We start from the raw sequence: 14,027 nt of genomic DNA, 5'->3' as shown, positions 1-14,027 counted from the left end.
AACCAAAGCTTAGTGGGTTTGAGGCAGGCTCAGCTTGATGTGATTGTTTATTTATTTATTTATTTATTTTGCTGGAGCCTTTTGCAGCAACACCTTTGGAGCCAGATCTGTTTGCAACATCACCACCAGCTCTGGAGAAAGACACTAGTATTCAAACTAGAAAAGCGCTGAGCTTGTTTGATGAGGAGGAAGAGGAGAGATTGGAAGATGATGGCATTAAAAATCCACACAAAGGCAATGATGTGGTGAGTCTAGGGCAGTTCTTGAATACTGGGAAGTAGTACATCTGCCTCTAAACCAGTCCAATTCTAGGTTAGTTTGTAGAAGGGTTTATTTGTTTTCATGTCTCCTTTCTCTGATTCTTGCAGGTTAATCTTTGTCAATTTCTAGATTTCTTAATTTTTGGATGAGAAGTAATTCCTACGTGTACCCGTTATCCTGAATCCTTTGCAAATTTTTCCAGCCTCCTGACTCAAAAATGTTTTGGCATATGCTAGTTAAAAAAAAAAAAATTGTTACAGATTTTTTGGTGCAGTTACTTGGTGCTCTAGTATTTTAAAGAACTGATTCCTCAGTTACCCCTCAAGGTTGGAGGTATTAGGAAGTAGAGGGATATGGAGTATGAAGCCTTGTGGTTTATCCTTCTTGTAATAGTGGTGCAATCTCTTGCTGTGTATAAGCCAGCAGACTTAGCTTTAAGATGACTCTAGCTGAAGCTGTTTAATTCTGTTTTCCAAGCATGTGTTCACTTTGTAAAAAAAAGCTTCTAGTTGCCATATTCTTGCTGCCTGGCTTTCCTGATTTGGCCTATTGCATCAAGATGTGGGCTTTGAATCTGCAGCAGTGATATCTTCGAAATTATGGCTCTGTTTGTATTTCTTCTTGATGCAACTATGCCAAAACTTTTTCAGTAGACTTGAAATCATATCTAAAAGTACATAGTGTATATACTAGAAGATTACAAAAACTTGTGGTATATTATTGTAACCTTGTAAAGCAGATTTTCAACACCAAAGACTATACGCAGTCTATTTGTAAGACCCTGGTGATGAATAACACAAATTACTTTCAGACAAAATTATTTGTTTATAGCTGCCTCTGTGTTATTTGAACACTTACTTAACTGTTATATGAATGTGTTTTGTTGTTTTGTGGTTTGTTTTTGTTTGGTTGGTTTTGTTTTTCTTTTTTTTTTTTTTTTTTTTTTGGAGAGAGGGGGGCCACAGGGGAATATGGGGTAGTGACTGGGAAAATCTTAGCCCTTTTAAAGCTTTCCTAGGAAGCAATCAGAATATAGCAGTGCTGGAGAGGTTAAGGTGCTGAAATGCATAATCATGCACAAATCACAATAGATGGTTTAGGAACCTTATCTTTTTGACAGGGAAATCTGGAAGGTGCTATTGTCTTGAGTGCTTATTGTGTGTAGCATCCAGGCATGAAACTAGATGTACATCAGATTTTTGTGTATTTGTGCATAAACTGCTGTTCTAGTGCTCCGAAAATTTGATCCAGCTTTTGGTGTAAAGCCAAAGCAGGTGAATGAAGAGGCTGAGCAGTTTAAAAATAAAAATAGTATAATAAGAGTGGACCAAAAAAATGGTGTGATGATGTGCTGGAAGCTAGCTTTAGAAGGCAGATGCTGCAGGTTGGTTTGACAGATTATGGAGGACTGATTAGATGATGTGTTTAACTGTTTAGCTTCTCTGCCTCTCAGGACCTAAGTTGAAATTGTGTTTGCCAAAGGCAGAACTTCTGTTCTTTGTTGTGAGGTACTTCTGCTTTAAAGGGAGGAGGGTGAGCCCTCTATTGAAGACAGCGGCTTTAAAGACCTTCACTTTATTTATTTATTTATTTGTATGTAGCTTGGGAAAACAACCAACAGGTTCTCTTCTCCCTCACTCCCTTCTGCACCCTCATCTGAATAATTCAAAGCATGAAAGTTACTTCCTGAAATATAAACCTTACTGTGTACTCAAAATTACCATACTGGAGATCTTTTTTTCTTCCTCCTAGAGAAGCATAACAAGTAAATAATAAAAGCTGGCTTTCAAATTGGCAGAGCTGGAAGTACATTTTGCTCGATGTCTTCTAATCAGTATTTACATTGTAGGTTTTGCAAACTGCAAAAATGCAACTGGTAGTTCAAGCTGTATTTTTGTTGCCAGGGTTGTAGCCTGGCCTCAGATGATTTTTAACCTGCCCTATCTACTTGGCAAGTAAACCCCTGAAGCAGTTGCCTTCTGTAAGTAGGGCTTTTTTATTGTATGTACCTTTCTCCTCTTCTTTCAGCCTTCTGAGAAAGGTGTTCGTCCCAAAAGCACCGGCGTCTTTCAAGATGAAGAGCTTCTTTTCAGTAACAGACTTCAGAAGGACAACGATCCAGATGTTGACCTCTTTGCCAGTCCCAAGATGTCAATGGTGAGTCCAAATCCCTTCTCTGAACCTGCTGTATAAAAATAGTCTTTGAAGTGTGCGTATGCACAGACTTGGTGTCTTTGTTGAGCACAACAAAGTCCTTGATCTCTAGGGATGCCCAAGTGCTAAAATCAATTAAAGCATCATGGGCAGAAGATGTGCTTTTGATTTGTGGCACTTTTTCTATCCTTTTTCTCTTCAGTCTGCAAATCGTATGCTGAAACCATCATCTGGAGGAAGTCTTTTTGGGGATGATGATGAGGATGATCTCTTCAGTACTGCTAAAACAAGCCCTCCGGTATCTAATCCTCTATTATAAATGGCTTCTGCAGAAGACCTTGGAAATAAGCATATAGAAGAGAGTTTTTCCACGTGTGTTCCCACAGGATGTGAAATTACTTAAAAGTCTTTTTGAGAGACTAGAAATGGTCTCTTATGACTCTGAAGACATGTGGAACAAACAGATGCAGGAGTCCTCCCAGAGCTGAGATTTGAGGGTTATATTCTTTTCTTCCTTTGGTGCCATTGGGATGGACTTGTATTCTTTAACAAGAATACAGCTGAGCAGAAATCAGAATAGAAGAGCTGTTTTTGTATTATTCAAGGTCTGGCTGGTTTAATTGGTAGTGATACCTTTGGAGATATTAAAACTTTAGGCTCACCATGCCTTGTGGGAGTGGTATCACTAAAGCCCTTTATGTAGTAGTTCAGATGAACTATTGATTTATGTCATTTAAGTGTGTAGATTGGTTTAATTTAAGGTAATGAATGTGTTAGTCAACGAATTGTTATTACAGGGCTAACAGTTGCAGTAGTGAATTGGACCCTCATACCATCCATTATGTGGTCCAAGTCCTAATGTGTATTCTAGACTTCTGGTCTAAGAGTACAAGGGTTGCTCCAAAAATAACACCTCTTAATTTTTTATGTTGGTCTGCTACATCAGAGGTGAGTGTTGTTGGTTTGGCAGTGGAGGTTGAACCTTCCCACCAATATTCCATTACTTTTTGTTGCTGTACAGCAAATGACAGCAGAGGAGCAGTCAGACAAAATGTCTGAAATGTGAAGGTGTGTAGTTGAATTTCTCCTTTGGAATTGCACCTGTTGACATTCATTGACGTTTGCTGAGTGTTTATGGAAACCAAACAGTGAATATGTGCAGACTGAGCTGGTGGTGGTGCACTTCAGCAGTGAAAACAGCAACTGTGGATCACCTCTGCTGGTGCAGATTTTTATGAGCACATCACGTAAGCTCTCTTGTTCATAGCTGGCAAGAATAATGGTGACTATGTTGAAAATCAGTCTTTTGGCTGAGAATTTGCTCTATCAAACAGTGTTAACATGCTCTCTGTAGCTCTTGTAGTTTCCATGGCAGCAAATAGGAGGCATTATTTTCAGAGCAACCTATATGCACTTATGGAACTTAACTAAATTGAAGTAAACTCTGATTTTAGTTTATTTTCAGGTCAGTAACTGGAAGCTAGGCTAGAAAACTGGCAATATTTCCTGGAAACTGGTTCCTTGAGAAGTGTGGGAGGGATGGTCCCTGGTCAGTGCTTGCAGCTATGTATAGTGCCTGCTTGCTTGAAACCCTGAAAACAGTAGTGTTCCTTAGCTAGCCTTATGCTTTTATTTTCCCTGCTGTTCTGTATATGATAAATATGTATACTTTTCGAAGCTTATCCAAACTCATCTTATTTTTCACTGGCACAAACAACAGTGGCTTAGGTAGGTTAAAAGTACGAGGGAGTGGAAGGCCTGGTCATTGCTGACCAAAAAGCAATGCCTGTGCATTGCAGGCCTGAAAGATGGTGGGCAGTTTTCTTTGGAAATGGAAGTCGGATCTTGTTTTCTTCTTCTGCAGGTCATGCTTTTTCCAATTCATGTTGATTTGTGCTCTTGATGCTTTCAGAAAATAGCAGAGAAGAAAACAGTTAAGACCAGTCCTGTCGCTTCCTCGGGGAATTGTAACCTTCTGGAAAATGCTTTAGGTGCCAAACAAGGAAAAGCCCTGAAGACAGTAGCTACAGAGGCAAGTACAGAAAGCTTGTGTCTTAAACAGCATGAACAGGAAAAGGTGTTTTAAATAGGTCTTCTGAAAAGATCAAAACTAATGCCTCGATTAATTGGTTGCAAAGCTGCAGAATTGGCCGTATTTGTCTCTGCTTGTCAACAGGTGTGCTGTTACTAGCAAGAAGTTTGAACACTATTGCTAATGTTTCATACGCTGCCAACGAGGGCCAAGTGCAAGGCAGTGAAGAACTTCATGTGCAGTTTGATGGCGTGATTTGATCACCTGCTCATTCTTTGAAGTGCCAGTATCTGCTGGAGTGATTGTGGTCTTTAAAGTATATGTGAGCTTTCTCAGAAAATAGATTATGGCCCATAGTGCAAATCTGTGGCAGCTGAGAGCCTTTTCATGGAAGTTTTATGATGAGCAAACAAGACTCGCTCATCTCAATCTCACAGAGCCAAGCACTCCCCTCACAGACTTCACAGGGAGTCTGTATCTAAATTCTGGCTTGTCTCCTCACAGCTACTTATTCAATTTTTCAGCTGGAGGAGACAAGCTTTTCATTTGTGGGGGACTTTTCATTTGCAATGGGCTAAGGGGAGGTTGTTTTTTGGCTCCTGGGCTGAGGAACATAGAATAAGTATGTAGGGCTAGTAGTAAGCTTATTTTTCCTTTTGTAGGGAAACACTCTCTTCTTGAATGCCTTGCAGGTTGAGATATCCAATTTTGGAACTTCCTTGGCTTCTGTGTGGGTTTCATTAAAGTCTGTGGCCCTACTGTAGCCAATTACAGAGAGAAAATTATGGCATCTATATATATTTTAATTTTTATATAACTATATGTATAACTTATAATTCTATATATGTGTACAATTATATAAGGGTGTCAATTTGATTTGACTGGGTTTTTGTGTGACCTGGAAAGAGGAGGCAGTTGTAGAGTTATGATGGTAAAACATAGTACTGGATAGAAAAGGGTGGAATTAAAATGTTGTAACAAAGATGGGGTTGCGACATGAGGAACTGAGAATTTAGAAGTCAAATGGCTGTAATTCTGGTATTAGAATGTGTGTTGAAAACAAGATACCTCCAGAAAAAGTTGAAAAGCAGTGAGATGGTTTCTTTCTATAGATGTTTTGAAATGCAAGCTGTAGTCTGGTTGAAGATGTTAATATTAACCTTGCCACCTGTTGTTTAATTCAGTGTAATTTTGTGCAGAAATCTACAGGTCCTGTTCCCATTAAAACCAAAGAGCCCTCATCTCGGATTGGAAAGTTACAAGTAATTACTTTACTGGCATTCTGGCTTTCGAAAAAAAAAAAATTAAAAATCTTCCTTGCCTCACTGATGGCTCTCCTGAAGCAAAATCTTTTTATTTCCCTACCTTACTCTTGCACTTTTTTTTTTCAGATGATATATTCTCTAATATTAATTTTACTGTGTTGCATGTTTAACGTTATTTCTCCCCTTGCATTTCAGACCTGACTATGAGTAGTGCTATTTAACTCTATTTGGGGGCAGAGGGTGGGCTGCTTTTTGGCCTGCTATTCTTTTTAGCAATATTTAAAGTACGTTCAGGTGTTCTTAGGGATTTTGACTTTTGATTATCTCCTTCTCTTGATATGAAAGATCTATCAACTGTCTATATAACTGTTTCACTCCGAAGTCAGAACCAGTCTTGTCCTTAGACAGGATACTAGGCTACATACGTTTTTTTGTGCAAGGTACTGTGACCATGGTGTTCTTGAAGTTCTTATACAGTGTAATAGCATTGAGTACTCAAAGGTTTAGTGAGACAGAACATGGGAGATGAAGAAGTGAGTAGAGGTGAGAGAGGCTGGGCACTTTTAGGAGTAGAACTTGAATGCCTAAACACACTAGTTCTTGCTGCTTCTCTGAAGCAGTATTAACGTGGTATCTTTGTGTGTGTATGTGTTTTTTGTTTTTCTGTTTTGTAGGCTAACTTAGCTATTAACCCTGCAGCCTTACTTCCTGGTGCAGTGCCTAAGATCTCCAGTGTAAAGTCCCCCTTCCCAATTTTGGACACTCCACTGCATGAGCCCAATGATGTACAGAACAGTGAAGCCTTCCCTGCTGCAGGAAACAATGAAGAACTAGGTGTAAGCTTTGATCAGCCTATGCGAGCGGATACCTTGCACAGTGCCAATAAGGTAACCTTGGTATTTAAGATGAGAGAAAAGGAGACTAAACCTAAATCAGCATCTTCTCAGGTTTTACAACTGCTTGTTTGCTTAAATGTACAGAAAGATGCTTATAGCTCTGGTTTAAGTAGCTTAAGCAAAAATTGAACTTAATCACAGTGTGCTAGTATGAAATGAGTAGGGCATGTTAATTTGCAGTGTGGAAAAGTAAGTGTTATAATGGAACAAAGCATGGATCCTAATCTGTTCCATAAGTTGTGGGACTATTTTTGTTTCCTTTCAATATAACCCTGCTCTGTTTTCATTCTTATCCTTCAGACCAGAGTCAAGGTTACGGGAAAACGAAGGCCTCCAAGCAGAATGGCCCGCCGGCTCACTGCCCAAGAGTCTGGTGAGAGTGAAGAGGTGGACAGTGCTAAAGAACCACAGTTCTCAGTACCAAAACAGGGATCAGCAGTAGAGAATGTGAAGGAGCTTGTTGTTACTGAAGCAGAGTCCAAAGAAAATGGCTTTCTCTCTGGCTTGTCACTACCAGCTCATGGCAGCGTTCTGACAAACAAACTTCCTCCAGAATCCACAGACCAAGGAGGTGATCTGTTTGAATCAGAAGACCTTTTTGCAAGCTGCTTAGCATCTGGAGCACCTACGCAATCAAAATTGAGGGAGGAAAAGCCAGACACTGGGGCCAATGAACCTGTCAAGGGCACAGAGAAAAAGCCTGATCTGTCTGTCCTGGGTAATCAGGACAACAGTGATCTTTTCCAGTCTGTACAGCAAAAATCTTCATCAAAAAGCAGCCCTATATCATTTTTAGAGGAGGAGGAAGATTCTCTTTTCACCAGTCAGAAGACTGGGAAGAAGGAGCTGAAATCTGCTGTTCGGCAAGCTGTGGACTCTGCTGCACAAGATATCTTTGAGGTAATGGTTGAGGCTTGCTGGAAGGAGTTGGGAAAGAAAGACTGCTACCTTGGCCTTTTTTATTCCCTTGTGCAAATATTTCTATTTAAACATAGGCTGAGTGGAAGCTGTTGTAGGAAAGGGGTTGTGCAGAACAGTTAATGAAGTGTCAGTTGTATTATGCTGTTGGTCGTCAGCAACCCTTACTTTGGGTGCTCGTCTGCTTATTAACAAGAGCGGATTAAAAGGTGAAGCCTTAGCACAGAGCAGACAGGGCAACGAATGTGCTGTGACAACATACCTACGATTATTACCTTCTTTGGATTAATTATTTGGTTATTTTCTGATACCTGCTCAGTAGCTCAGATCTTTCAAAAAGGGAATAAGGTTGGCATTCTGGAGAGGTGACACTCTGTATCTCCCTTTATGACTTGTGCGCAGTCCCTCACTGGGACATCTCTGGTTCTCAGGTTTGAGAAGCCCAAAGCTGTCAGTCTTCTAAATGCCTTAGCTGTGTACAGGTAATGATGCTTCTCTTGAAGTGTGCTGTGTATTGATAATCTCTCTATACTTTTCTCCAAGGATGACATATTTGCTACTGAGGCAATTAAGCCAGTGAGCAAAGCAAAAGAGAAAATGCCAGAGACTAACCTCTTTGATGATAACATTGACATCTTTGCGGATCTCACTGTAAAACCAAAAGAAAAGAAGACCAAAAAAAAGGTGGAACAAAAATCCATATTTGATGACGATATGGGTAAGTGTCTAATGTCTTGCTATTAGTGTCATGTCTCCAAAAGTGTTTGAGATGCTTTAGAACCTTCACTATCTTGACCTATTAACTGCTCTGAAGACTGTGAACATCCAGGATTTTAATCTTGTGTGAGAAATTCTCTGCTGTTCCTACAGATCTAGGAATTTAAATGCTTTAGGAAAGTGTATAAAACCTTTCTGAGAGGTGGAATAGTTTAATTCTTACAGCAATCTTCATCTGTCTTACATCAAATTTTCATCTGTGGGAATTAGAAAGTTTTTTATCTAGAGTAAGAGAATAATCTCATGCTGTTGAAGCATTAAGAAGTTCTGTGTTTAAATTTGCACAGCTTCTTGTATCCTGTTTTCAGATGAATCACTGAGTTGAATAAATCTTTCCCCACCTCAGCTGCATTAACTTAGAGCTCTTAAGATCTTAAGATTTTGTTTATTTCAGTGTATATCCAGAGCAATTTGGAAATGCTACACCTGAAAGTAAAGCTTGCTTTGTATAATTAACTGAAAAAAAGCATATAGTAACTTGAAATGATGCAAAGCATTGTCCTTTCTTGTTCTGCCAGTGGAGGTATCAGAAGTCATTTGATCTCTGAACTGCATCTGTTCTCAAACTATTCACGTTTATAGCTCTCCTTTGGGAATCACATTTTTTTTTCCTCTAACAAGAAAGTCCCTTCTCCTCTGGCTTTGATTCCTGTCTGCCTTCATTCTGTTCTGATTTATCACTGTTTTACTTGTTCTTCTGTTAAGCACTCCGACTTGATGAAATGATCTGGCTGAAGTCTGTAAAGGTGTTAAAACTTGCCAGAGAATGAAAAAGTTGAGATTTCAAAACATTCTCAATTGATATTTAAAAAAAAAAAAGCTTACAGGTTTGCAAGATTCTTGAAATATAAACTGAATCAAGAGAAATATTTCATTCTAAGTTTACTTCAGAAATATTTTATTTTAATAGTTTACTTTTTTCTGTGTAGCTTATAGCAAACAAAAGGACTTCCCAACTCTCTTCCTCTTCTAAATACTTCTGCGCAAAAATCCAGAGCCTTGTGTTGAAAAAATTGGAGAAAAGATTGGAGAGTGCCAATTTGAAAACAGCTTGAGGGGTCATTACATCGGATCCTGTCCTTTGTACTTCTGCTTCTGTCATGTATTCTAGTGCTAGAGCTTATTGTCTGATGTCATATTTGATGTTGATACATATGAGCATCTACAGCTCTCATGTATCTGATAGACTTGATCTTCCTCTAGAGCATGGATTTCTAACCTTTTGACTTTCCTGGGCTGCACTGAGTGAAGAGGAATTGTCTTGGGCCACGTATAAAATATATAATAAAAAATAACTAGAATATATCATATAGTTAAGTGACAAAAATTTTGTTGTATTTTTATTAAGACATAAAAAAATAAGGCAGTAAAAATATTTAAGCCATGCTCGACTCATGAAAAACATCACTAAAATTCACTTAAGACCATAAACTGTTAACATTATTGTGGGGACTGCATTTACAAGCTGTCCAGGGCTGCATGTGGTCCATTGGTTGGACTTGCCTGCTCTGGAGCTTTGTTTTTTGGTGCAGCCATAGGTCTGCAGCTTCTTAGGGCCCAGAGCCATAGGCATTAACTGGAAGGCAGGGGAGATAGCTGATGGTGAAGATGGTCTGCTGGCCTTAAGGCAGTGGAACTGGCACTTCCCTGCTCTGCAAGTTAAGGCACGGATACAGCAATGTGGTAGCACTTTATCTAGGCTGAATGCTGCAAAAGGAGATCCTTTCTGCTGCAGATAAAACACTTAACTGGCTGTTGTTCAATTGCGTGGAGACCACAAGCTGCTTGCTTTCTTTGTTCTTCCACAATTTTGAATTGTTATTTAGTACATTTGTGGTAAGCTTGTGGTGCCAGTATTAGGGAAAATTCTCTTGTAGGTCTCTATCCTTTGTGCCTCTTCAGTGACCATATGGATGATAACATAAGAATCTTGATGTCATCCCTGCCCATCTAGAAGAGTCCAAGAAAAATGAAAAGTGAACTTTTTTGTGCATAGACAAATGCTGGTATTCGCGGCCAAAACTCTTCTCTCTTTCACAAGACTTGTTATAAAATGTGTGATACCTCTACTGCTGAGAGCACTCACAGTACTTCCCAGCAGACTGTGAAACGAATCCGTGTGATGGCTTTTTGCTTTGGAGTGATGCCAGTAGGGGATTACTCTATTTTACTGATTTTTTTCAAACTACTCTAGTGCTGAGATGCTATCCTGGATTATTCCTGTGTAGTCCTTACGATCAGCACAGTAGCAAACGTGCTGGAGGGGAAGAAGAAACAAGAAGAGAAAGGCAAGCATCTGTGACAGACCACTTCTTGCACAGCCACTCCTCATGGTTAGGATATTCATTGAAGACTGGAATATTAATTTTCATACTCTGGAATAGTAAATAACCGTGAACCTCTGTGTGGGGTGTTTTCTTACCCTCTTACCTTAAGAGGGTTTCCCCTTACCTCTTGTTATCCTGGGAAAGAATTCTGTCTTAATAGAACAAAGATTTTTTTTTCACATTGTAATCCTGTTTACTTTTACTAATAACAGAAATGCTTACGCTGAGGAAGGTGGTGGCAGGTCTTGATTCAGGACTGTGGACAGACTTTTTGAATACTCAGCAGAATGGTGGTCAGAGCAGTGTTTCCTGTACCTTAGCTGTGTTCTCCAGTGACATATGCTGTGTTTTTATTGTGCTGTAGGTTAAAGACTCTCTGGTATGGCTAGCAGATGGCACAGCAAGTACTATGATTATTCTTTGGCACCAATCTCAACAATTCATGGACCTCCTTAAGTTCTTCAAGCAGTAATGTTCTAGATAAGCAGAGGGTTGTCTTTGGAACTTGCAAGATTAAATTTATTGCAGACATTTAATTTGTCAAATGCTGTTAAGAGCTTGAGTATGTTGTAAAATATAAGTATTATGCAGCTTTATGGAGGAGAAAAACTATTCTTGATTTGACTTGCAGCTTGAAGCAGCTCCCACATATGTCCTTAACAAATCCATCTAGAATTGCAGCAGAAAAACACTTGTTTGTCACAGAATGTCCTTGGCAATCCCCATTGTGTGCTGGGGACTTTTCTGTACAGTGATACTTTTGTTTAGCAGTCGATTCCCATTAAAGCTATCTACCTTTTTTTTTTTCTCCCCACATCCAGATGATATATTCTCTGGCAGCCAGATCAAGATACCTACTCCCAAAAGCAGATCTTCCCAGGCAGCTTCAGAAGCAAAATCTGAAAGCAAGGCACTGAGCACGTTTGATGACCCACTGAATGCCTTTGGAGGCCAGTAGCCAATGGGAGTGTGTTGCAGAGAGGAAGCCTGCCCTGCACCCTGTCCAGTACTAATACTATGGATTTCCTAGTCCAGTAGAGCTGAAATGACACGGCTGTGGATATTAAAATAACAGCTTACCCATTTTAAATGGTTAGTATGCTCTTGTCCTGGGTCTAATTGTGCTTAATGATATATTTGAAGAGGACAGTAACCTCCTGTTATTTTTTCCATGGTGGCCAGATGAATATAGCCTGTGCAATACCTTCAATGAAGTTATCTATTATACAAAGTATAGTTTGTTTTATTGAACAGATCTATAGAGAGAATCATTGATATTGTTAAATAGTAAATTGAGTCTGTTAACTGAGATATGCTTGTATGTCTTGCTTTCCTCTTTACCACGTGCTAAGGATATCTGCATCATGACTAGAAAATAATCAAAACCACTGTCAGCTGTCGATCTCCTGAGCTAATGTTAGTGTCAAACTGGGTTCTGTTATCAGGTGCAGCTCATCTTATGTAATCTCGCATTTAAATCTGAGTGCAGGGACTGACAGGAGAGGGAGACTGGTTATTTGCATTGGCAGCTAATGCAGTCTGTAAAATTAACAATGGTTAGAACTTCTCTGGCAGACTGTGTTACAGAAGAACAATAGAACCCTAATGTTATCTTCTGTTCAAGTTACATGCCACCAATGAGGTTTTTTCACTGGGTTTGCAAAAATTTTACAGATAGCGCATCCCAGGAAGTCCATTTGCACTGACCGTGTTTGGTTGCCTCCAGGTTGGCAGGCCTGCATGCAGCCCTTATTGCAGGGCCTCACAGAGGCTTGGTTCTCCTCTCACCACCTTTCTCATGGAGGAACACCCATATGCACACACACCATAGGTGGGCCTGGTGCTGACGCTCAGTGAGCAGGAGTAGAATGTGGGAGATGCACACAAGTGGTAGCTGCGAGGAGGGTGCCTGTGTGTTATTTATAGGCCGTGCATCTGCTGCTTACGCCTCATATGTATGGTTGGAGTGCTTGTAAGCTCCTTTCTGTTTTGCTGAGAAAGGATTCAGAGACAGGGTTGGGGATAGGGGTGAGTACTTCTGTTACGTTTTTCCTTCTTTTCACCTTGGTAAGTTAAATTAGCATTGTACAGCACTGCTGGCAAGATTTAAACTGGATATAAGGGAGAGGTATTTTACAGTAACAGGGCTGAGGAACAGGTTGCCCGAGAGGTGGTGGATGCCCCAGCCCTGGAGATATCCAAAGTTGGGCTGAGCACCTGATGGAGCTGTAGGTGGTCCTGTTTGTTGCAGAGAGTTGGATTAGATTGTCTTTAAGGGGAGTCCCTTCTAATTCAAACGATTCTAAATGAAATAGAATTTAAAAAAAAAAAAAAAGAAAAGAAAAGCTTTTTCTTTTAATGTGAAAACTCAGAGGCCAAGCCCTCCATCGCACCGCGCCCCGAGGCATAGCTGAGGGACTACATGTCCCATAAGACTCTGCGCCCCCCGCCTGTCACGTGTCCGCCGCTGCCTGCGACCGGTGCGCTGCATCCGGGTCCTTCCGCGCACGCTCCGCCGCCCGGCGTCTTAGCGACCACAAGTGGCGCCAGGTTCCGCGAGCCCCGCCCCCCAAGGGAGCCGATTGGCTGCGCCGCCGGGCCTGCCTCCTTATTGGGCCGTGGGAGAACTCCCGCCGGGGATGTCTTAAAGGTGAGGTGTGCGCGAGGGTTGCCGGGCGGCAACCGGCGCTGTGGGAGGTGTCGGCCGTTACCTCCTGCTGGCGGCGGCGGCGGCTCCTCTTCCTGTCCGCCGCTGCAGGAGGCGTGCCGGGCGGCGGAAGAGGGCCGCGACGCCTCGTCCCGTCTAGCCGAGCCCTCGAGCGGGCCCGGCGGCGGCAGGTAGGATGGTACTGTGCCCTCCGTCTCCGCCTGCTGGAGCGCTTCTCTAAACGGGAGCAGATGTCCCCCGGGGCGGGCGGGGTGAGGCCGCCCTGAGGCCCGTGGGCAGCTGCTCCCGTTCCTTCGTCTGCGAGAGCCCCGGAGCGCCGGTTGCTGCCCCGCACTGAGGGCCTCCGGGGCCGGACGGGTGCGCGGTGGTGCCCTCGCGCTGAGCCCAGCCCGTGTGCTTGGGCTGTGAGGACGAGGGTCGGGCTGTGCGGGCGGTGGGAGGACGAGCCGTGAATAAGCGGATAGCAAAAGAAGCTGGAAGAAGCTGTCTGGAGCTGGAGTCCCGGACCTGACGCGGTTCCCTGCTCGACCTAGATGCTGATTTCGCAGCTCTTCTGCGCTGTTTTGTTTTCCTTCCGCGATAAATGGGAACGGCTGTACCCAGGCGTTGTCAGACTGCTTGTTTGCTTTCTAGGTGGCCTATTCCAACGTGAGCAGCGATACACCACGCCTGTCGCCGTGGCTGGGAGCTTTCTGGCAGCACTTCCTATGGAGCTGTGAGCCCTTTGTC

The 14,027-nt window shown here is 41.9% G+C and overlaps 1 protein-coding gene across 1 annotated transcript in view; it reads left to right on the top strand.

The window, feature by feature from the left end:
- LOC136055116 (WASH complex subunit 2A-like) overlaps positions 1–11,949 on the top strand; it is a 30,204-nt gene extending 18,255 nt beyond the window's left edge. The window contains exons 22-30 of the mRNA XM_065746762.1: positions 78–245; positions 2,290–2,418; positions 2,618–2,713; positions 4,328–4,447; positions 5,647–5,709; positions 6,387–6,599; positions 6,909–7,508; positions 8,070–8,244; positions 11,452–11,949. Coding sequence (XP_065602834.1) covers positions 78–245; positions 2,290–2,418; positions 2,618–2,713; positions 4,328–4,447; positions 5,647–5,709; positions 6,387–6,599; positions 6,909–7,508; positions 8,070–8,244; positions 11,452–11,588 — 1,701 coding nt within the window. The 3' untranslated portion in view covers positions 11,589–11,949. The remainder of the gene's footprint in view (positions 1–77; positions 246–2,289; positions 2,419–2,617; positions 2,714–4,327; positions 4,448–5,646; positions 5,710–6,386; positions 6,600–6,908; positions 7,509–8,069; positions 8,245–11,451) is intronic.
- The last annotated feature ends 2,078 nt before the right edge of the window (positions 11,950–14,027 follow it).

This window comes from Cyrtonyx montezumae, unplaced genomic scaffold (genome assembly GCF_038088225.1).
Source record: "Cyrtonyx montezumae isolate F1298 unplaced genomic scaffold, pur_monq_1.0 scaffold_4, whole genome shotgun sequence".
NCBI classification, from domain to species: domain Eukaryota; kingdom Metazoa; phylum Chordata; class Aves; order Galliformes; family Odontophoridae; genus Cyrtonyx; species Cyrtonyx montezumae.
This window is presented reverse-complemented; position numbering and strand designations above follow the sequence as displayed.